The sequence below is a fragment of the Carex rostrata genome, chromosome 31 (genome assembly GCF_964058835.1).
Source record: "Carex rostrata chromosome 31, lpCarRost1.2, whole genome shotgun sequence".
NCBI classification, from domain to species: Eukaryota; Viridiplantae; Streptophyta; class Magnoliopsida; order Poales; family Cyperaceae; genus Carex; species Carex rostrata.
The window spans coordinates 715,131-740,490 of NC_135948.1; the positions used below are offsets into that span (position 1 = coordinate 715,131).

The 25,360-nt window shown below is 33.0% G+C and overlaps 1 protein-coding gene across 2 annotated transcripts; it reads left to right on the forward strand.

Moving 5' to 3' along the window:
* The first annotated feature begins 5,066 nt into the window (after nucleotides 1–5,066).
* SMU2 (RED family protein) lies at nucleotides 5,067–12,084 on the forward strand. 2 transcript variants are annotated; one of them, XM_078295956.1, is made up of 11 exons: nucleotides 5,067–5,335; nucleotides 5,466–5,606; nucleotides 5,998–6,047; nucleotides 6,395–6,509; nucleotides 6,584–6,632; nucleotides 6,747–6,836; nucleotides 7,015–7,083; nucleotides 7,411–7,534; nucleotides 7,972–8,333; nucleotides 10,951–11,361; nucleotides 11,659–12,084. In XM_078295956.1, exons 1-11 carry the CDS (start codon nucleotides 5,286–5,288, stop codon nucleotides 11,944–11,946), a joined length of 1,749 nt encoding a protein of 582 aa, XP_078152082.1. In that variant the 5' UTR covers nucleotides 5,067–5,285; the 3' UTR covers nucleotides 11,947–12,084. The 2 variants fall into 2 exon arrangements, with proteins under 2 accessions (XP_078152082.1, XP_078152083.1); XM_078295957.1 differs by having other exon boundaries at nucleotides 5,096–5,335; nucleotides 6,589–6,632.
* Nucleotides 12,085–25,360: the final 13,276 nt, after the last annotated feature.

A 25,360-nucleotide genomic window follows, 5' to 3' on the forward strand; every position in this document is an offset into this window, starting at 1 on the left:
ACCGCCACTATTCCTGGCGGTCCACTTTTTTTTTTTTTTTTTTTTTTTTTTTTTTTTTAGAGATCTGATTTTTTTTCTTAATATTTTCATTTGTGAAATTTTAGTTTTTTTTTGTTTAGGGTATTTGTCAAAAAATTAAGGACTTGGCATTTATTAAAATTTTAAATTTCAAGTTCTGACAGCTTGGGCGGTCCACTAGGGACCAGACCGCCAGTATCCCTGGCGGTCCGCTAGCTGTCTTATAAGCACGTTTTCTCTCTCTCTCCATCACACAGTCTCATTTGTTAAACCACAGAGAAGAAAGAGAGAACGATTTTGGCGATTTTGAAGCGATTTTAGGCGATTTAGAGGCGATTGCTACAGGTATTTTATTTTTTATTTAATTATTTTCTGTTTAATTTTTAATTAATAATTATTATACCCGCAGTATGTAAATACTATAAATTAGTCTTTAATTAATATTATAATTAACTTTTAAATTGCAAAAAATAATGAATCTATTATACTGTAATTCTTATGAATTTTTTTTTTAAATGTAGTTTGTTAAGGAAAAAATGCTGGTTGCACTGTACGTGGGCGGTAAGCTAACTAAGGGTGTAGAGGGCGTGTATTACTCGAAAGATGCCTCATTCGGCTTGCAGGTTAATGAAAGAACCACATTTATTGAACTTAAGCAACTAGTATACGAAAAGACTGGTGTAAACCCCAACCGGTATGACTTAGAATTGGCTACCCGAATTGACACACAACGGGCTGGGGCGGGTAAACCTTACTTTGTGAGTTTTCCTATAACAGATGAGGAGTTGTGGAAGGCTGTGTACCAACAATTTGAGTCTAGGGGGGTCGCGATGATAGACTTATATTCCAGGAGGGTTCCCCAGGCCGGGGCTAGACCTTTTAGTGCGGCTGGGGCTGGACCTTCTATGGCTCCCCCTGTTGGACCTTCAGGTTATGACAATTCGGCTTATGACAGCCAGGGGTACCACCACTCCCCTCATGACAGCCAGGGGTACCACCACTCCCCTCATGACAACCAGGGGTACCACAGTCCCTGTTATGACAACCCGGGGTACCAAAACTCCTGTGAGTTTACTGAAGTTGTACCACCACCACCACCACCCAGACAGGCACCCATAATCCCTACATTTCCAGCTATACCAGAGTCAGTACCGATACAGTTATCCGTTAATCGAAATGATACTAATATTGATGTTGATGCTATTGATGCCATACCGGAAAGAGAAATGGAAACTGGAGATGAATACCAAGGAATTTGGGAATCTGATGACTTATCAGATGGTGATGCAAATGTACCAGGTTTGTCCAGGGAAGAAAAATTCCCAATCAGGGGTCGGGGGAATAGGCATCCTGTCGCCACATTCAACGATACCACAGCTTTTGAAGAGGCTGACATTAGTTTCTTTGGTCCTCGTGTTGTATACAATCGTGAACTTGCCCCAGGGCAAGTCTATACCAACATAGATGAACTTGTAAAGAAAATTCACGAGACTCACATTCACGGCAACTGGGAATGTATATTAGAAAAAAGGGAATCAAAAAGATTGGTTGTGATATGCAAAAATGCCCCTTGTTGCGAGTTTCGCCTTTATGCAACCCCTGCGGGTTCGGGGGAAGCATGGATAATTAAAAAGTGTGAACCACCTCATACATGCAAGTCTGCGTCCACAAGGACAGACCATTCAAACCTGACAGCATCACTAATTGCCGATGCAATTGAGGCAGACATTAAGTTGGATCCATCGATGAGCATCAAGGCGGTGGCTATGGCCGTCAGACACAAATACATACATGTAATCCCAAAATATAACAGGTTGTGGAGAGGTCGTGAACTTGCGATTTGCAGAGTATTCGGTAGTTGGAAGGATTCATACAACTATCTGACACCATTGCTCCAGGCTATGGCAAGTACAAATCCTGGCACCGTATTTCAGCGGTGGCATGGCCCCATTTATGACAAGAATGGAGTACTAATAGAGGGAGTTCAACAATTCAAGGGCATAGCATGGGCTTTTGGTCCTTGTATCCAAGCTGTGCCATTCATCAGACCCGTTATCAGCATTGATGCATGCTTCATGTCTGGCCGTTACGAGGGGAGGCTGGGTCCTAGAAACATTCAGACGTAATTGCAAAAAGAAGAAGCCGAGAAGGGTGGAAGAGATGAGTAGAGAATTTGCAAAGGTATGTGTTTGTTGATTGTTTACATGTCTTATTGTACTTTGTTAACATATTTTTATTTTAATTGTTTACTTATATTATTTTATTTCCTTATTTATATGTAGTATATGCCGAAAGCAAATCTCTACTTAATGAAGGTGGGCAAAAATAACCCCAGAGATGTCGAAGAGCCACCAGCATACGAGAAAATATTTCAAGCACGTGATGGAGGTTACCGTTGGGGAATTATGACCACCAACGGTTCTGAATCGCTGAATGCAGTCTTCAAGGAGAGCCGGACGTTGCCTGTGGCTGCAGTTGTAGAAGACACTTTCTACAAGTTAAATACCTGGTTTCAGGAACGGCGTGCTAAGGCCGCAGAATTAATAAGGATGAACCAGTCATTTTCAATAAGGGTGGAGGAGAAACTAAGAAAACACAGGAACAAAGGTGCAACTATGACCGTGATCCCGATGGGTAATGATGGTACAGAATTCGAAGTGCACAATCCAAATGAGTACGTTCCTTCCAGCCGTAGAGCAGATGGCACTATGGAGTTTGTGAAGAGGGCTTTCAAGTACGTAGTGCAATTCCGAGAGGCAAGAGAGGTGACCTGTACATGCCAAGGACCCCAACTAACTGGAATTCCTTGTAGTCACGTGATGGCGGTATGCCGAGTGAGAAACTTCTGCGAGGATCACTATGTCGCTGACATGTATCGTACCGATTACCTTGCTTCTACTTGGGGTGGATCTTTCCATTCTTATCCTAACCAGCATGAGTGGCCTGCGTATGTCGGTGATAGAATACTCCCTTCAGAAGGATGGATAAGGAAGGGGAGGAGGAGACACAAACGTGCTATAATGACCATGGACGAGATGGGTGGTAGGAGGCCATCGGGAAATCAGGCTCGCCGTTCCGTTTCTGACAGGCGCAGGGCAGGTATGTAGCATTTTTCGGAATTAATTTATGATTTTATTATATTAATAACTGAATTCTGTTGTTATGTTCAGATGCCATAAACGAACACAATGAAAGAGAAAATGCGAGAGTTGTTGCTGAAGCAACTGGTAGAACACAACCACCTCTTGCGACCCAATCATCTAGTAGCCAAGGGTCTACAAGTACTGCTGCTCCTGCAGCTGACACCAGAAAATCTTCTCGTCTATTGGGTCTATTCCGACGTCGTGAAAGATGAACTTATTATTTTGCTTAGGTGAACTAAGTTATGAATATTTGTGAACTTCAGTTGTATCGTTGAACTTTAATTGTATTTGTGAACTTATTATTCCGACGTCGTGAAAGATACGTTGTAATTTCAGAAGACCATTTCGATGTAAAGCAGAAAAAACATAAAAACCAACATGAAATATAAAATAAAACTGCAATCATAATAAAGAGCTACAGTCCAAAATACATCATAAAAAAACTGCAATCATAATAAATACATCATAAAAAAACTGTATATGTATATATGTATGTGTATGTGTATGTGTATATGTATGTATGTATATATGTATGTATGTATGTATGTTTGTATATATGTATATATTATACATATATTATAAAAACCGAAAAAAAAAGACCAACAAGCTGTCAGAACTTGAAATTTAAAATTTTAATAAAGACCAAGTCTTTAATTTTTTGACAAATACCCTAAACAAAAAAAAAAACTAAAACTTCACAAATGAAAATATTAAGAAAAAAAATCAGATCTCTAAAAAAAAAAAAAAAAAAAAAAAAAAAAAAAAAAAAAAAAGTGGACCGCCAGGAATAGTGGCGGTCCGCTATAGAAGCGGACCGCCAGCAACCCTGGCGGTTTGGTTATATTTGAAAAAAATTAGATTTTGAGGTTATTTTTGTAAAAAACTTTTTTTTTTGGGTTATTAATAAAAATGGCCGAGCAAGCAACAAGTAAAAGACTATATAACAGTATCAGTAAGCACCATTTGAAGATCCAGTATCAACATAATCAGATTTCAAAGGAACATCAATGGCATCTTTCTCCGAAATTTTTATTTATAACATTTCTTCAATAAAAAATAAAAAACCAAAAAATCCTCGTTTCTAAAATTTTTTATTTTCACCACAGCCGCAATGTCATAGTGCAGCCCCTCCCTCTCTTTTTTTTTTTGAAAAACAAACACGGCTGTATCAAAAAAAATTGATTGAGGTGTCAAAAAAATTGATTTAGGTATCAGTTAATAATGAAGATTTTTGTACTTTCTATCTCTAGTGCGTCAAATTTCTACAAACTTATCATGTAAAAGGTGCCACACAGCTGTATCTAGGGGTGATTAATGAGCAAGTATGAGTAAGTTGGGGTATGCTCATGTTCGGCTCTTTAAGTTAATGAGCGAGTTGTTAATGACTCCTATAAATTGAGAAAACTTGTGGACTTGTGAAACTTGTATCAGATGCTTTCACAAGTACACATCTCAGAAAGGGGGAGGACTGACAAGGTCAGAACACATAGATTAAACCCAACTTTGATAATAAAATGTTAAAATTTATGAAATTCATCAATAATTAGAGCGTCACAACTCACAAAAGCAGTGAAATACTGTATAAATTCTACAAGCCCGTCAGGAGCTCTACAAATTGGTGTATCCATTTTTAAGTCCAAATTCAGCCCAAATTTATAACAGGCCACTAAGAGCGAGTATGAGAATTTATGAGTTTCTGTAGCTATTATCTCACCCGCGGCGAGTACATATCATCTGAGGTACCAGAAATTTCTGTTTAGATCCGGACTGTCCGATCAGAATCCAGGTCAATCCGGTCCGAGGTGAAATGCAAGAACCCTTTAACATTCGTGTGGATTCTGATCGGACAGTTCAGATTTAAATATAAATATTCTGCTACCTCAGGTGATTTGACTTGGTACCACGGCGCGGCATGGCATGATATGATTCCTCCAACACAAAAATTAAGAAAATTTGAGGTTGCAAAGGTAAAAAGGCCATGACAACGTTTTTCCTCTAGACTAGATTCCACTCCGAAACCTCAAAAATATCTGATTCTGACAAGGTTATAGGGAGAATATAAACCCTAAGACAAGTACCCTTTGTTGTATTAAATTTGGATTGGAGATAATTTGAAAGGGGAAGATGTCGTCCGGGAAGAAGAGTAGCTACAAGGAGAAATTTATGCGCAAGAAGTAAGTAGCCTTTTGCACTACTGCGTGTATATTTGCGAGAGGTCTCAAACAATTCTTTTTTTCCTCTGATTTGTCTTTGGTTTTTTGTAAGTTTTTTGCAATTTCAACTAATTCTTCTTTTTTGATTCAGAGAGGAGAAGAAAGAAGAACCAGAGCTTCCAAAATACAGGGACCGTGCTAAGGAGAGAAGAGAAGATCAAAATCCTGACTATGAGGCAACTGAGCTTGGTGCCTTCCATGCTGTGGCCCCACCTGGTGCAATCGATTTGGGGTGGGTTACCTAATAGTACTTACTGTTCAAGTTGCTACTGTTTACTGTATTAGTCCTAAAACTTCAGGTACTTTACCAGTAAGGTCAGTGTTGTTACGTACTGGTATGATGATGGAAAGGGACCTGGTTTAGTTTTACTTTTTTATTTGGAGTATTGTTTGCAAATTAGTGCTTAACTGGAGCTCTATTGTTAGACTTGGCCTAAATTTATGCAGAGAGAATGAGAAGTGCCAATCTTGTCTATACATTACCATTAGTTCTACACAAGTCAGGTCAAGTAAAAGTTTGTACCATTGGGTAGAAAGTGGCACTGACCAGCATGGCAATTGTTCTTCTTGTTTATGTGAAAGCTGTAGATTTTTAAGGCTCTTAATTTGGTCTGATTTTTCAGGGCTGCAGAGTCACATAAGCTAGCTATTGAGAAGAGCAAGTACCTTGGAGGTGCGTATATTGAAACAAAATTGTATTATGTTCTTACCATTTGTTGAAAAACAGTAACTTTAGACAGAAATTGCATAATGTTGTTGGCTTTTTCTGAAAGAGTAAGTTTAGACAGATTTTGAATAAATTGCCCTTGCCTTATTATGAGAAGATGGATTTATCCCATTTGACTTTTAATCTTGCTAAAAGCTACTTTATTTTTGTACTGTTAATCTGTTATTCCGTTAGGTTGTGCATACTTCTGATTGCATTGTGGCAAATCCTGTTACCAACCTTTATGGATTTAATGATCTTGGTTTCTGGAGCCATTTAATCTAATTTCTTTTGCTTCCCTCAAATGTTTGAAGGTGACTTGGAGCACACACATTTGGTGAAAGGTTTGGATTATGCTTTACTCAATAAGGTCAGGAGTGAAATTGATAAGAAGCCTGATTATGAGGATGCAACAGAGGGAAAGCCAAGGTACATGTATTTTCAAGTTAGATGGCAACATTTTATTGTTATTTGTTGGTTATTTGCTAAGTTTTCTTCTACAGAGCAGCACAAGAAGATAAGGATGTTTCTTTTCGAACTGCTACTGCAAAGGTACTTTTACAAAAAGTCTCTTGATTTTGAGTTTCAGACTGTAAAGATAAATTTATATTCTCTTTAAAATAAACCTGATCTCATTTTTTTATTTTTTTATTTTCTTGGGTGCAGTCAGTATATCAGTGGATCATAAAACCCCAGATTGTAAGCAAGGCCAGTGAAATGTTCCTTCCTGGTCGTATGGCATTCGTTTATGACATGGTATGTAATATGTATAATACAATTATTCAAGTGAGTGCTCATTTTTTAAAATTTCTGTGGTTTTAGTTGTATTGGATACACATCTCTCATCCAAATTTTTACATTCATTACGTCAGCATTTTTTAAAGAACTAGCTAATCGCCTTTTTATTTTCTTTCTTATAAAAATGTAAAACTAGGAAAATGGATTTACTCATGATATCCCGACCACTTTTCACAGAAGTAAAGCTGATTGCCCTGTACCAGAGGTTTGCCTTTAATTCATCTATGCTATGATTTTTTGTTTTTTCTGTTTTCAAGAAATGTGGCATTAAAAGCTGTTCTAGAATTATTATGTGTACATATCAGCTTTCAGTACCAAAAAAAAAAGGGCAACTTTGACAAAACTGTTGACCGGCTGGTACTGGACTGATGTAAGGTGTTCAAGGAGGTGCAGTCTGGCTGATAATAAGCCTATCTCCAAATCCGCTTCACAAGTTGGCAGTGATTAAATAAGTGATGATAAGACTCCTGGAGAGGGCAGCTTCTCTTTGTTATGTTGGCACTAAATTTGTGATGGTTCTTTTTGTATGCAGGAAATGGTGACAGTCAGTGTGGATGGTTCAGTTCTTGATAGAATAGCTAAAATTATGGCGTACTTGCGGCTTGGTTCTTCTGGCAAGGTCTTAAAGAAGAAGAAAAAAGAGAAAGATCCCAGAGGTAAAGGTTCTATATAAGTGCTACCCTGCTATCAAGTACAGCTTAATGCTAGTCACAAATCTGGTAGTTTAACTTTCTCAAGGTCTTTTGCAAGATGGACTAGTTAAAACTAAGGATAATGTAATGCTTGACTATTATCTCTATTCTTTATGTAGAATCAACTATATTTGTCATAATATAATGATCAAGAACTGTAGTTCCACTTGGCTTGATTTTTGTCAATATAGAGTGCAGCAAAACAAACTAGAGCCAGAGGCACATGCTGTGTCCAACTTAACACGTCTTTTTAATCGCATCGACAAATTGACTGTTCATGTTTATATCTTAGAAAAAAGAAACAAATACAAAAGAGAAGCATACTAATGTTGATTTTTATCTGAAAAAAGAGAAAAAATAGTACTGAATTCTCTTATTCTCTAAACATACTCTTATGGCAGTGAATTTCTCTTCTGGCAATGGTCTTGACGGAGAAGAGAAATCCAAAATCAATAGTACTGGTCCAAAGCACCATCTAGAGAGGGAAATGCTTCCACCACCGCCACCACCACTACCCAAAAGCAATTCTGGTGTAAATGAGAAACAGAAACAACCACCTCCTGTAATTTCAAGAGAAGAAGATGATGACATATTTTTAGGGGAAGGAGTTGAGTATGCTGTTCCCACCAAAGAAACCAATGGCAGCCCAGTTCCAGAGGATATGACAGAATCACCACGCCTCCAGGAGAGGCAGTCTTATTTTGAGGAGCCGGTCTATGGTCCTGTTCCACCTTCTGAACCTACTTACACGTGGCAACCAACTGTGAGTTTATTTAGTTTTGTTAAGAAATTGAGGGAGGTTTAGTTTTTTAGCTTGTCTTAGTGTTTTACTGTGCTGCTAGGACATACACAGAATAACCTCCCACTAAATTTTTTTTGTTGCTGCAAAATATCTGAAATATCATGGGTACTTCTGCCTTTGAGATGTACCTCATGTAATGCACCTTTTAGACCATGGAAATGCCATATCTTTCTCAATATCATTCAAAGTTTCAAACTGGTCATCCTTCACTCTCATTTAGAAATAAGAACAATTTGCTGGAGGAAGAATGAGGAGAGGTTATTTTAGTTTGTAGGGGTTATGGAACTTGTACCTAATCTATTTGTTAATGTGGTATGAGTGAGGCTATGGTACTATGCATAGCCGAATTGGTCCAAACAACTAGCAACTCTCTTCATATAGAAAGTCCAAACAGTCCATCTGAACAATTAAGCATGATCTCTATATGAAAAGGGGAGTGCTATATTGAGTGCATCAATTGATATATTGAGAGCTGAGAGAAACTTTTCTCTCTAAATACCAATTATACCCTTGTACTCTTTTCTTTATATGTGGCAATTAAGTCTGTCACAATTAATACAATAGTTAATGAGTGTGTCTATGGTACTATGCATATTACGATTTGGCACTATGCTACGGCTCTATATTTGAGTTTTCAAATCCTAACGGTCGATCCGAACCGTTCATCTTGTTCTCCATATTAATATGTGTTTGGAGACCAAATTTTACATTTTTTGAAATTTTTTTACTATTTTTTTAGATTTATTGAAAATCACTGTTTTTGGATGGTCCAGAATTTTCAGATCAAGTGATTTTCTAAATATCTAAAAAAATAGTAAAAAAATTTCAAAAAATGTAAAATTTAGTCTCCAAACACATATTAATATGGAGAACAAGATGAACGGTTCAGATCAACCGTTAGGATTTGAAAACTCGAATATAGAGCCGTAGCACGGTAACAACCCGTGATATGCATAGTACCATAGACTCACTCATAGTTAATAAAGAAAAAAATCAATAAAGGAAACAACTAGCAACTCTTTTGTTCCCTCCATCCCTTTCTCTCTCCCTTGGAGATGCGGGCACAAACACAGGGATGGCCGGATGGTAGTGAGAAGAAGAGGCACTGAGTTCTATAAAATTAAAATGTCAGCAAAATATAAATTTAGAATCCATCAAAATTTAAATTTCAGTTCAACCAATTTAGCTAGTTATTGCCAATAGTGTAATTTTTTAAAATATTAAATTTGACTAAAAGGAATTAAATGTTGTTTTAGAAATTGTAGATGCAAGTTGGTGTGGTTTGAATTTTTTTTGCAATATGTTATATCTTGATGCACTTCACTTTTGTTGTACACACATCAATACTGCTCCCTGCTCCCTATCATTACAGTGTATGTTGCTCTGTATCATTAATTTAAAAATCAATTCTAGCTTCCCAGGATTCTTTAATCTAGGATTTCCTTTATTTTTTTAAATTATGAAAGGATAACTCGCAGACATGCTATGCAGCTCTATGCATCTTTTCTAAAATGTATTACTTCATATTAAAATAAGTAATTAAAAAATGCTCCTTTAATAATAAAACAAGTCATTTAAAAAAATTGTTCCTCAAAGATGAAGGCTCTGCTCTCAACTTCTCTAAACAAATGAAATTTAGCCTGGTATATTCAAGCAAATTGTTTTTTTGGAAACTTAAAATTTATTCTGAAGCAGCTACCATAGAAAAGTGCATTAGTATCAAATTCTATTTTTCTTTCATGTATTCTAGTCTTATGAATCTTCTGCTTGCTTGGCCTAACCACATCCTGGGTAGCATGACATTCTAAATTAAAATTAATATTTAAAATCCAGCAAAATATAAATTCCTGTTCATCCAATTTGCTCAAGTGCCAGCAACTCCATAAAAGAGAGAAAGGGATGGAGTGAGAGAGGGAGAAAGAGTAGGGAATGGTTGTTTCCTTTATTACTTTAATTAATTTTTTGTATTAATTGTGACAAAATTAATTGTGATAGATAACAAAGAGAGAGGTATAAGGGTATAATAGGTATGTATAGAGAAAAATTTCTCTGAGCTCTCAAAATTACAATTGATGCGCTCAATATAGCACTTCCCATATGAAAATGCACTTGTAGATCAAATTTTACATTTTTTAGAATTTTTTACTATATTTTTTAGATAGGTAGAAGATCACTTGATCTAAAAATTCTAGACCATTCAGAAGTAGTGATTTTTCTACCTATCTAAAAAATAGTAGAAATTTTCTACATAATGTAAAATTTAGTTTGCAGGTACATTTTCATATGGAGATCATGTTGAACAGATCAGACAACTGTTTGGTTGAAAACGGAAATATTGATCCATAGTATGGACCAATCCGTGCAATGCCTAGTACCATTGCCTCACTTATGTGGTATTATTTACTTTTTCTATATATATATTTTTTTAAAGATACTCCTTGTTTTACATATAATAACAATTCTTCTTTGAGGATACACATGGTATTTTTAGGTGAGGAGCTAACTAAAATTGCCCCAATTATATATAAACACACTGCATTGATTTGTGATTAAGTTCACAGTTTCCCTTTTCTTACAGGAAGGCTATGATGCAACTCAGGCCCAAATGGCAGCAGCTGGTTATGCAGGTGCAGATTGGTCAGCTGGCTACCAGTACTCAGAGCAGTATGCTGAGCAGCTGGCAGCAGCTGGTTATGCAGAGCAATACCTCCAACCAGGCATGCAAGGTTATGATATGTTAGCTGGCCCAGTTGAGCCTCTGGACCCACAAATCATGACCCAGGAACAAAAGGATCGGGGTCTAGGATCAGTGTTTAAGAGGGACGATGAGAGGCTACTTCAGATGAAAGAAAAGGATATTCGAGAGAAGGATCCGAGTTTTATATCAGAGAGTTATTCAGAGTGCTATCCTGGGTACCAGGTGTATAATCATGAGGTTATTGATAGTGACGATGAGGCTGATTTAACTAAGATGGATATGGGTGGTCGAGTAAGATCTATCTTCTATCTTTTTTTTCTTTTTTCTTTTTTCCTTTTTACTATACTGACAGTTGGAACATAAAAATCTCATTCATGCAAGCTTGTGCAAATGTTTCCGCATGCTCCGATCTTTCATTTTTGGGCAAGAAAAGATCAAGTGCTAAGTTGAATCACCACAAAAGGAAAATAAACAGATCCTAAGAACAAATTGACCAAAACTAGTTCAATACAAACACCTGCTCACAGGCCAAATGTCTTATAATATCATGTATGTTTTGTCTTTTCCTAATATACCAAATTGTTGTAGGCCAAGGGGCGTCTCCACAGGTGGGACTTTGAGACGGAAGAGGAGTGGGCAACATACAATGAGCAGAAGGAGGCAATGCCAAAGGCGGCATTTCAGTTTGGTGTGAAAATGCAGGATGGGAGGAAGACGCGCAAGCAAAACAAAGACCAGAAACTGACAAACGACCTTCACAAGATCAACAAAATCCTTGCCAGAAAAAAGGCCGAGAAAGATGGGGTTGATATCAGTGATGGCGGTGGTGGCAGTTTTGATGATGACATGCCCAGCAGCAAGAAATCTAGGGTTTAGGTTTAGCGAGATAGTTTGTTTGAGTATTGGAATTGGAATTTGTCTGCTCGTGTTATGATCTATATTCCAATTTTCCCAATCTACAGTTTACATGTACACCTCTTGGCCTGATTCTTATTTGTTTTTTCCAAGCTGTCATTATAGCGGCTTTTGTGAAATTATTTGTTCATTATTTATTTTCTCGTGCAAATGGCATCCCACAGTAGGTTGCGGCGCATGTATTTTTCGTTTGTGTGCACATGCTGAATAGTCAATTCGGTGTGAACATGGAGTGCTGTTAAAATATAAAATAGAATTTCAATTTTGAATTTGTCCAGTTGCATATAGGGAATAGTGTCCTATAATTAATCAATTGGGAAATAGTGTTTTGTAATTAGCTATCATACTTTGCGTTTTTTTTTTTTTTTAGTTTTAGATTATATATTTTTACTAATTATTAACATAATCAATATTGAAGAATTAAGGTAACAACTAAATGACAACTAATCTAAGTCTATATTTTTTTTTATCAATTATGCAAATAAGAAAGAAAAAAAATGACTAAAAAGTAACATTATTTAATAGTTTATACTTTATAGTATTATATAATATTACATATTATAATAGACAAAGAGCAATTAATTTTATAAGGTAAATGAAATCAGTATACATATTTAAACATTTTATATATTATAATAATAATTAAAATCAGCTTTCAAATTTTACATTAACTCAAAATAGCATCTTTTGAGTTAATAGATATAGTCCGTCCGATTGTAAACGGAGTCCATCCGGTTTCTGCCTAAAACATAGGGGTCTTCAATATTAGTGCGGATTTAATTTGCACGAATCTTAAAACTGATGAGACAGTACAGATGTATTAACTCAAAAGATTCCTTTTTGAGTTGAGGCAGACGATACGAATTCAGCAACACCATGGGCCATTGGGCGGGGCCAAGGCTAGAGAAGCAAAGAAAGAAGCAAAGCATGTACAAATCCGCTTGCCAGGCTAACTAGCTCCAGATGTTTTATTGAATCAGGGCCTCAGGGGCTGGGTCATGTGTAGTGATTGGTAAACGGGTCGGGCCGGGCGGTCCGGGCAAAACCCGGGCACGGGCACGGGTAGCCACGGTCACGGGCGTTACGGGCACACGGGTACAACGGGCTGGGCGTCACGGATTTTTTTTTCAAAAATCCTGCCCTGCCCGTTTAATACCCGTGCCCGTCACGGGTTCGGGGGTAGGACAGTCCGGGTACCGGGGGTCGGGCGGTCCGGTCCGGTCCGGGTCCGGACCGGGTTTTTTTTTTTTTTTTCTGTTTTTCTGTTCTGTTTTTTTTCTTCTGGTTTTTTTTTCGGGTTTTTTGTTCTGTTTTTTTGGTTCTGTTTTTTTTTCTGTTTTTTTTCCTGTTTTTTGTTTCTGGTTTTTTTCGGTTTTTCTGTTCGGTTTTTCGTTTTTTTTTTTGTTATGTTTTTTTTTCGTTTTTTTGTTCTGTTTTTTTGTTCTGTTTTTTTTTTGTTCTGTTTTTTTTTGTTCTGTTTTTTTTGCTGTTTTTTTTTTGCTTTTTTTTTTTGAAAACCAATAAATTATAAATTCAAATTCATAACAATTTAAACTCATTTGACATGGTTGTATATTTGAACTCAATAATTTTTGTTATAATAAAATATAAATAAAAAATTTCTTAAATCAATTATTTTAAAAATAATTAAGCTCTTATTTTAAAACAATAGATTAAAAAATAAAAGTTACCCTCCTCTTTTATTTCGGGCTTGGGACCGGCTATGTAAAATAACATAGGCAGAGTTCTAACTTTTTTTTTGTTAGTAATTTTTCGTTAAAATGAATAATTTAAAAACTAATTGAAATGTTTAGAAATTTATTATTTAAAAAATAACCATAAAAATAAATCTAACATCTTTCATTAACCTATTAAAAATAAATCCGAATTTCAAAAATAAAATCTAACCTATTCAAAACAAATCAAATTACTTCACATATTCAAAAAAATAAATCTAACATCTTTCATTAACTTATTAAAAATAAATCCGAATTTCAAAAATAAAATCTAAACTATTCAAAACAAATCAAATTCCTTCACATATTCAAAAAAATAAATCTAACATCTTTCATTAACCTATTAAAAATAAATCCGAATTTCAAAAATAAAATCTAACCTATTCAAAACAAATCAAATTACTTCACATATTCAAAAAAAAAAATCTAACATCTTTGATTAACCTATTAAAAATAAATCCGAATTTCAAAAATAAAATCTAATCTATTCAAAACAAATCAAATTACTTCACATATTCAAAAAAATAAATCTAACATCTTTCATTAACTTATTAAAAATAAATCCGAATTTCAAAAATAAAATCTAAACTATTCAAAACAAATCAAATTCCTTCACATATTAAAAAAAAAATCTAACATCTTTGATTAACCTATTAAAAATAAATCCGAATTTCAAAATAAAATCTAACATATTCAAAACAAATCTAATTACTTCACATATTCAAAAAAATAAATCTAACATCTTTCATCAACCTATTAAAAATAAATCCGAATTTCAAAAATAAAATCTAAACTATTCAAAACAAATCAAATTCCTTCACATATTCAAAAAAATAAATCTAACTGTAACACTGTGAACTTTTAAAATTCAGATTAATGAAAATAATATGTGGTTAAATCGAATAATATATATATACGTGTATACGAAATTAGTGACGTGGATGGTGAACAATAATTATACGATTAATTGTGTTAAGGAAGAGAAGCAATAGGTGTTATATAAATCATTTAATCAATATCGAATAAGTGGAGGGTTTATTTTGCAAAAATACCACTTACAAGTGGGGCCCCTTGTCATTCTTTTCTTCCCCTCCTTCCTTTCTTTTCCTGCGCCCCCTCCCTTTTCCTTTGCTTCCACCAAGAGAGATAGAGAACGAGAGAGCGAGAGAGAGATCTAAACCCTCCGGTGACCGTATTGCCCGAAAACGGAGATTTAGGAAGAGGAGCTCAAACCTCGCACATCCATCCGTTCCATTGGTAATTCCCCTTTCTATTTCTCGCTCATTTCGTGATTTCCGTGTTTTTAGGGTTTCGGTGAAAACCCGTAGAATCGTACCAAACTGATTATTCCGTGCCTTTGTTGTTTCTATAGTGTAAATTGATTGATTCCGTGTTCCAAAGTGCAACCAAATTTCCAATTTACAGATTTTCTCAAAAATTGATTAGGGTTTAAATTGTAAAAGTGTCAGAATTTAATAAATTGACCTATGGATAGATCCTAACGAGCACGGCTAGCGGGATTGACGAGCTTACCGAGTCGCGAGATCGCGGACCCTCTACGTGCCCTACATAACCAGGTGCGGGGGTTCACGGGATCTGTTTTGGGGTTTATTCGTAGAACTAAATAACGGTGCATATTATTATATTTATGTTGATTGCTTGATTTAAATAAACTGTGCATAGCATGTTGAATCTCTGATTGAAAGCATTTGTTGCCGCATTGCATTAATTGTGATATTAGTGTAATTGAATTGTATAACTGTTATGATTCTCATGTTGGTACGGTTTATCGATTGTTGATCTGTCGTTTTGAATAAGTGAGTGGAACCACAGTATGACTTGGATTGATTGTGTGAAGTGAACAGTGTATCATAGTGGAAAGTCTAGCTAGCTACTAGACTTTCATCCAGGACCCTTATGCGCATCTGGAGAATGGCCCTAGTGAACCCAGTACCGGTTGGGTAAGGGAAGTGTAGTGTAATTTTAGGTAGAACTGTGGTTCGGTGATTCAGTGAAAGTGTCAGTGATTTCTTTTTGAGAAAAGTGATATTCTGTTGCATATTCGTGGAATATGCCCGTGTATATTTTAAGTGATGAATTGATGAAATTGTATGACTTGAAACCAGAAAATAGAACTGTTAAGCCGGAGGTGATCGGTAGTTGATATCTATACCTCATAACCAGACTTATATATATTATATCTGTGAAACCAAATCTTTCTGGAAATTCGTTGATTGATGTTGATGAGATGTGAATTGAAATCCGTTTGAATCTATTCCCGGTACATGTGCATTTATTATTATTGGTGAATAAATAAATAGATGCTCTATTGCTAGTGTATTTAGTTCTGGTGATGGATTTCTCACAAATCCAGTAGCCCTTTTAAATTCCGCACTGAGAAAACGGATGACAGGTTTTCTCACCCCCCTCCCTTCGGGGAATTTTTCCCTTTGAACTGATATGTGCAGGTAAACGCGAGTGAAGTGGGACTCGGGCTCGACGCGTGAGTATAGGCCGAGCTAATAGGTTATGCCAAACCCTCTATGCCCATTTTGAATGTGTAGTTGAACCCGTAGTCGGTTATTTTGATGTATAGGTTATTATCGAACCGTATTATGTTATAAAACCCTAACGGTATGTTTTAAATTGTTGCTACGACTTAAATGTTGGAATTGCATGTTAAATGTCATTAAAATCTCTAGTGAGTGGGGAATAATTGTTTAATTATACGGGGATTTGATCGGGTTTGAAAACGGGGTGAAATTTCACGAAAATGGGCAAAGGAATGAAACACAGTACCCTTATTGCGGGCCGCAATAACCCTATTGCGGGCCGCAATGAGAGTAGACAGAGGAAAATTCGCAGATTAAAATCCAACCAGGTCATTGCGGGCCGCAATAAATTCATTGCGGGCCGCAATGAATGGAGGCAGAGGCGATTTGCAGAGACTGGAAACGTTGGGATACATTGCGGGCCGCAGAGGATAGGTTGCGGGCCGCAGAGGATAGGTTGCGGGCCGCAATCAATGAATAAAAATCAAAGTACTGCGCAAAATGAAATCTGAATGGGCCTTGCGGGCCGCAAGATTCAAGTCAGACACTTTGTGAAACCTGAATGGGCCTTGCGGGCCGCAACCATTTTATTGCGGGCCGCAATAGGTCATGCAGAAATGTTTATTTAATAGTAATAGAGTCAAATTGAATTGGAATCGAATCGGATTTGTTTTAAACCTAAATTAAATAGTAATTGCATGATTTAAATATATTTGTGAGTATATTTTAAAAGTATATAAATCATATTTGTATAAATATGATTTTCAGACTAATTAAATGGTAAGTTGGATTGGTTGTAAACCGTTATTATGTTAAGTTTACATCGTACTTGCCTTGTGAGTATATAGGAGATTATATATTCACGGCGGGACTGCACGACCCCCTGTTCCGGGGTGTGACACTAACATCTTTCATTAACCTATTAAAAATAAATCCGAATTTCCAAAAATAAAATCTAACCTATTCAAAACAAATCAAATTACTTCACATATTCAAAAAAATAAATCTAACATCTTTCATTAACTTATTAAAAATAAATCCGAATTTCAAAAATAAAATCTAAACTATTGAAAACAAATCAAATTCCTTCACATATTCAAAAAAATAAATCTAACATCTTTCATTAACCTATTAAAAATAAATCCAAATTTCAAAAATAAAATCTAACCTATTCAAAACAAATCAAATTACTTCACATATTCAAAAAAAAAAAAATCTAACATCTTTGATTAACCTATTAAAAATAAATCCGAATTTCAAAAATAAAATCTAATCTATTCAAAACAAATCAAATTACTTCACATATTCAAAAAAATAAATCTAACATCTTTCATTAACCTATTAAAAATAAATCCGAATTTCAAAAATAAAATCTAAACTATTCAAAACAAATCAAATTCCTTCACATATTAAAAAAAAAATCTAACATCTTTAATTAACCTATTAAAAATAAATCCGAATTTCAAAATAAAATCTAACATATTCAAAACAAATCTAATTACTTCACATATTCAAAAAAATAAATCTAACATCTTTCATTAACCTATTAAAAATAAATCCGAATTTCAAAAATAAAATCTAAACTATTCAAAACAAATCAAATTCCTTCACATATTCAAAAAAATAAATCTAACATCTTTCATTAACCTATTAAAAATAAATCCGAATTTCAAAAATAAAATCTAACCTATTCAAAACAAATCAAATTACTTCACATATTCAAAAAAATAAATCTAACATCTTTCATTAACTTATTAAAAATAAATCCGAATTTCAAAAATAAAATCTAAACTATTCAAAACAAATCAAATTCCTTCACATATTCAAAAAAATAAATCTAACATCTTTCATTAACCTATTAAAAATAAAATCTAACATATTCAAAACAAATCTAATTACTTCACATATTCAAAAAAATAAATCTAACATCTTTCATTAACCTATTAAAAATAAATCCGAATTTCAAAAATAAAATCTAAACTATTCAAAACAAATCAAATTCCTTCACATATTCAAAAAAATAAATCTAACATCTTTCATTAACCTATTAAAAATAAATCCGAATTTCAAAAATAAAATCTAACCTATTCAAAACAAATCAAATTACTTCACATATTCAAAAAAATAAATCTAACATCTTTCATTAACTTATTAAAAATAAATCCGAATTTCAAAAATAAAATCTAAACTATTCAAAACAAATCAAATTCCTTCACATATTCAAAAAAATAAATCTAACATCTTTCATTAACCTATTAAAAATAAATCCGAATTTCAAAAATAAAATCTAATCTATTCAAAACAAATCAAATTACTTCACATATTCAAAAAAAAAATCTAACATCTTTGATTAACCTATTAAAAATAAATCCGAATTTCAAAAATAAAATCTAATCTATTCAAAACAAATCAAATTACTTCACATATTCAAAAAAAAAAAAATCTAACATCTTTCATTAACCTATTAAAAATAAATCCGAATTTCAAAAATAAAATCTAAACTATTCAAAACAAATCAAATTCCTTCACATATTAAAAAAATAAATCTAACATCTTTGATTAACCTATTAAAAATAAATCCGAATTTCAAAAATAAAATCTAACATATTTAAAACAAATATAATTACTTCACATATTCAAAAAAATAAATCTAACATCTTTCATTAACCTATTAAAAATAAATCCGAATTTCAAAAATAAAATCTAAACTATTCAAAACAAATCAAATTCCTTCACATATTCAAAAAAATAAATCTAACATCTTTCATTAACCTATTAAAAATAAATCCGAATTTCAAAAATAAAATCTAATCTATTCAAAACAAATCAAATTCCTTCACATATTCAAAAAAATAAATCTAACATCTTTGATTAACCTATTAAAAATAAATCCGAATTTCAAAAATAAAATCTAACATATTCAAAACAAATCTAATTACTTCACATATTCAAAAAAATAAATCTAACATCTTTCATTAACCTATTAAAAATAAATCCGAATTTCAAAAATAAAATCTAATCTATTCAAAACAAATCAAATTACTTCACATATTCAAAAAAATAAATCTAACATCTTTCATTAACCTATTAAAAATAAATCCGAATTTCAAAAATAAAATCTAAACTATTCAAAACAAATCAAATTCCTTCACATATTCCAAAAAATAAATCTAACATCTTTCATTAACCTATTAAAAATAAATCCGAATTTCAAAAATAAAATCTAACCTATTCAAAACAAATCAAATTACTTCACATATTCAAAAAAATAAATCTAACATCTTTCATTTACCTATTAAAAATAAATCCGAATTTCAAAAATAAAATCTAATCTATTCAAAACAAATCAAATTACTTCACATATTCAAAAAAATAAATCTAACATCTTTCATTAACCTATTAAAAATAAATCCGAATTTCAAAAATAAAATCTAATCTATTCAAAACAAATCAAATTACTTCACATATTCAAAAAAATAAATCTAACATCTTTCATTAACCTATTAAAAATAAATCCGAATTTCAAAAATAAAATCTAACATATTCAAAACAAATCTAATTACTACACATCTAACAAATCTAATATAAACTAAATAAATCTAACAAATCTAACATAAAATAAATCTTATAAATCTAATTACTTAACAAATTTAATAAATCTAACATTCAATAAATATAACAAATCTAATTACTTAACATTGAATAAATCTAACATAAACTAAATCTAACATTCAATTTAAATTCTAAATTGTTTCTACAAAAATAAATCTAACATCAAATTTAATTTTTAAATTACTCTACAAAAATAAATCTAACATTTAATATTTCAATCTAACAAAATTTAATCTAGCAAAATTTAATCTAACAAAATGTAATCTAACAAAAATTAATGTTACCTTTTTAATTTCGCGAGAAAATCTTCGAAAATACCTTCGTAATTCCGTTTCCGTTTGCGTGTTTGCGTTTGCGTATTTGTTAAATTAACAACTATTTTTTTTGACAATAAAATTAAAATTGGAGAATAATAAAAATATTGAGATTGAGATTGAGAGAATGAGAGATGAAAATATTGAGAGAGATGTGAAAATTTGTAAGGAATGGGTGTATATTTATAGAATTTTGCTTGGAGGGATTAAAATTTGAATTAAAAAAAAAAAAAAAATGGGTAGGGGTCCGGGTAGAAAGTGGGGATGTGAGGAATGGGGGGGAGAATTTGAGTTAAAATTTTGAATTTTAGACCAAAAGTAAAAAAAAAAAAAAAAAATTCTGCCACGGGCTCACGGTCACGGGCACGGGCACGGGCGCACGGGCTCACGGGCACGGGCATCACGGGTACGGGTTACGGGTACGGGGGTCCGGGTTCTCACGGGCATTTTTTCAAAAAACCGGGTCCGGCCCGTTTAATACCCGTGCCCGTGTGCCCGTGTACCCGTGCATACCCGTGGCACGGGCACGGTCCGGTCCGGGCACGGACACGGGCGGACCTGTCCGGGTTGGATCCCCGGGGGCATTTACCAAACACTAGTCATGTGGGTTACCTGCTTTCATCAAAAAATAAATAAATAAACCAATTATCCAATTATCCATGACCGTACACGTACACACTTATATTTCAACCTTGATGTTGTTACAAAAATAATTACATGTCGCACTCTACGGCAAGAGAAGAAACTAGTTAATTCAAGGGGAGATTTTATGTATACCCCTAAGAAATTCTAAAAATTACGTATTTTTTCTTTCTAAAAATGTGCTTGCAGATCAAATTTTATATTCTTCTGAATTTTTTTACTATTTATTAAGATGGGTACAAAAATTCAACGATCTGAATATAGCGATTTTGTTAAATACTTAATAAATAATAAAAAAATTTCAAAAAATACAAAATCAGCATTTAATTGTCATCAAGATCAGGTGAACCGTAAAGGAAGCGTTTGACTTGTTATCATGTTTTCTTGAAATATACTTCACCTCAAAAGCCTGGAAGCGTACCACATTTTTATCATTTAGTCAAATATATGTTAATCATGCGCTATGATTAATGAAAATCGTATGTATTTTTTATTTTTATTTTTTTTTCTTTCTTTCATCTAGTGAGACGCAACACGTTTTTATTGACCGACAAGTTAATTAATTATAGGTGACAAAAATCATTTTATATATTTAAAGCCTTAGAACAAAATTAAACTTGAAAAATTATTTGTCTACCAAAAAAAAAATGATTGGTTGTAAATGACTATATAAAATCAAATATAATAGTGATGATACTATAGAAAGGTATAAAGCAAGACTTGTAACCAAAATCTATGACATAGACTATAATGAAACCTTTGCACCGATGAAAAAAAATAAATATCGTTAGAATTTTATTTTATATTGTTGTAAATAATAGCTGAGACCTCTACTAAATGGATGTTAAAATTTCTTTCTTTGAGGAACACTTGAAGAAGAGGTGTATATGACACTACCATCCGGTCATAAATTATAAACCAACTCTAACTTGGCTTCTAGATTTAATAAATCAATATATGGATTGAAACAATCACCACGGACATGGTATGACAAACTTAGCTCTTATTTAATTTCTTGCAATTTTAGAATTAGTAATGTCGATCATTCTTTATTTACTAATTGTGATGAAAATAATACAACTCTCATTTTAGTGTATGTAGATGACATCATAATTACCATAAATAATTTAGAGCAAATCCAAAAAAATTAAGAAACAACTAAAAAAAAAATACACACTTGATTTATTAAACGAAACCGGTAAGTTAGAATATCTTAAATATTTTTTAGTAATAGAGGTAGCATCTTCGAATAAAGGAGTATTTATTTTCCAAAGAAAATACACACTTGATTTATTAATAATAAATGAAACCGGTAAGTTAGGATGTAAACCAGCCTCCACTCCAATTGACAATAAATGCAAGTTAAATAGTGAAGATGGTGGATCTTTAAAAGACATAAATCAATTTCAAAGATTTGTTAGAAAATTGATCTATCTAACAGTTACTCGTCCAGATATTTCTTTTTTCGTGAGCAAAATTAGTAAATTCATGCACTCACCAAGAACACCACATTTAGAAGCGGTAAATAGAAACTTGAGATTCTTAAAAAGTAATCCCGATAAGGGTATTTGGATGAAAAATAATAATTCTAATGATATATGTGGCAATTCCAATGTAGATTGGGTCGATAAAAAATTGACAACAGGTTTTTACACATTTGTAGACAGAAATATAGTCACATGGAAAAACAAGAAATAAAATATTGTAGCACGATCAAGCGCCGAAGCCGAATATCATGCCATGACATCAATCGTAAGTGAACTAACGTGGATTAAGCAACTCCTATTAGATATGGAATTTAAAACTCAAGAATCAATGAAAATGTATTGCGACAATAATTCGGCATGACATATAGCTTCAAATCCCGTGTTTCTTGAGCGAATAAAACACATAGAAGTGAATTGTCATTTTATTAGAGAAAATATTCAAGCAAAAAAAATTGAAACACCATACATTAAAAAAAAATGAAAATTAACTCGCGGATATCTTCACTAAAGGCTTGGATCTGAGTCTATTTGAGAAAATTACAAGAAAACTAGGATTGTACGATTTCACATTCCTGACTTGAGGGGAGTTTTAAAATATAAAATATAATTTCAATTTTGAATTTGCAAGGGCTAGTTGCATATAGGAAATAGTGTCATGTAATTAATAGACTAAAAAAAATTATCTTGTAATTAGATAGAATAGAGAATAGTGCAAAGGCTAATTTTTTATTTATTTTATAAATAGAGATACTTGTAATATATTAGAAAAATAAAATTACAATATAATTTGCTTTCTTAATCTTCTCTCTTCTCATGTTACAAAAAATAACATTTTATTCCAGAGCTCGTATGAGCCGATGAGGCATTGTATGATGTATTTATACCAAACATTATCAATAAATTTCCCATTAAGAGTTCGTTTGCTAGAATAACATGAAGTATAAGTCAAGCGGTATTAACCTTTAACATGGATATATTTTATTTTATTTGGCAAGAGAAAATAAAATAAAAAAGTAGGGTAAGTTAGCTGAGAATGGGTGCTCCTTCAAACTTAGGTTATATATTAACAAAGAAATTGTTTTATAGATGTCCACAATTCGAAGGATTTCTCACTTTGATCTTTGATGTTTCGACCTCCTAAGAACAGTAAGGTCTAGTCTTGTTTGATTAATAAAATGATATAAATCATATTTATTGGCTTTATTTTATGACATTGGTTTTGAATTTTTTAATTGTAAATAACTTTGACAGGTTAGCACTGATTTTGATCCCTCGTATTCCAAATTAAGGTCCGGAAGTTCTCTCATAAAAAATGGTCTGGAAGTCTACCTCAAAAAGTTTGATTTCCATACATTTTATGGACATAGTCGTGTATGTTCATAAAATGTGATTTTTTTTTAAAATAAGACTAAGACTATTAGACCTATCCATAAAATGCAGTGTTCTAAATAGCGTGCTAGCTATAGTGCCGCTATAGCGTTTTTGGATTCTAAACGCTAAGCTATAGCATTAACACATGCTATTTGAGTTACGGACGCTATAGCGGTAATAGCAGTCCGCTATAGCGCATAACGTATAGCGCAAATAGCGTATGCTATGCAACATGAGTGGTTTTTTTTTTTTTTTTTTTTCAATTTATATAGGTTTTAAAATAAATAAATGGTGAAGATATTGTTTAATTTTGATGAATATTGCATTATATCAAATTCAGGTCCGCTATAATAATTTTTTCATTTTGCTCTTGGTTTTTTTTAACTGATGATAAATCAAATAAATAATTGCTAAATTATGAAAATTTTAGGAACTAACAAGAATTTCTTCAAGGATCATCTGTTTATTTTACTAGAAGTATGAAATTTTTTTTCTTTTTAATTTCTAGGTATTTTGAAATTTAAATAGAAAAAAGATAAATTATGTTATGATGTTGAAGATATTTTGAATAGAAAAAGATCGATAGTTTATGATATTAGTATTACTATGGATATTTTGAGTCGCAATTTGGACTTTGCATTGGTTCAATATGAATATTATAATTTTTTAATCAATTTGGTATTATTTATTGTTCTATGAGACTAAATAATGTTGATATTTACTACAAATATATAATATAATTTTTATAAAAATAAAAAAAAAACGTTATGTGGCATAGCTTTCGCTATAGCGTCGCTATTTGCTATAGCTTTTTTTGGAAGCTCCCCGCTATGACGCAATAAACGTTATTTACAACCTTGATAAAATGTGATGTCTTATGGGATTGATTTGTGGGAAATTGATGTGATCAAGACGTGTCACCTGCTTATACATTTTATTGACATAGAAGTGTATATCACATAGACGTGTTTGATTTCTTCATACATCTTATGGGAAATTGATTTCTCCAATTTCAAAGTTTGAGACAGTCAACTGGAATTTTCTCCCGCAGATCAAATTTCTTTTTTGAAAACCTTGGCGGCTGCAAAGATTATTTTCTCCCGCAGATCAAATTTCCAAAAAAAAAATAAGACTACTAGACCTGTCCATAAAATGTGATGTCTTATGGGATTGATTTGTGGAAAATTGAGGTGATCAAGATGTGTCACCTGTTTATACATTTTATTGACATAGAAATGTATATCACGTGTTTGATTTCTTCATACATCGTATGGGAAATTGATTTCTCCAATTTTAAAGTTTGAATTTTCTCCCGCAGATCAAATTTCCAAAAAGTGAATTTTCATTTTTGACGGCAACGGCTGAAGTTATTAACAGCATGAATTCGGCTTGTTACAGCGCACAAATGCCGAGTATTCTGGAATCTGGACCATATCATTTTGATTTAACGGTGCGGATCAAAATGAGATTTTCAGATCGGACGGGTTGGATTAGGATACAGCGCGTGAATTCGCAGCAGATATAGAATAGAACCCAATCCCGAAATGGCGAAATCACACTTGTACATAAAATCTGAAGTCCAAGTTTGTGGGTCCCGTGACATCTATCCTTCCTTTTTTTTTTTCTTTTTTTGTGGTATATAAAGAACTTAGTGATGCAAA

Bases quoted from the DNA above. Each gene is read 5' to 3' on its own strand.
- SMU2 (XM_078295956.1), top strand. From the start codon at position 5,286: ATGTCGTCCGGGAAGAAGAGTAGCTACAAGGAGAAATTTATGCGCAAG. The intron at 6,048-6,394 runs GTGCGTATATTG...AAATGTTTGAAG, and splicing joins GAAGAGCAAGTACCTTGGAG to GTGACTTGGAGCACACACAT. The intron at 7,535-7,971 runs GTAAAGGTTCTA...CTCTTATGGCAG, and splicing joins AAAAGAGAAAGATCCCAGAG to TGAATTTCTCTTCTGGCAAT.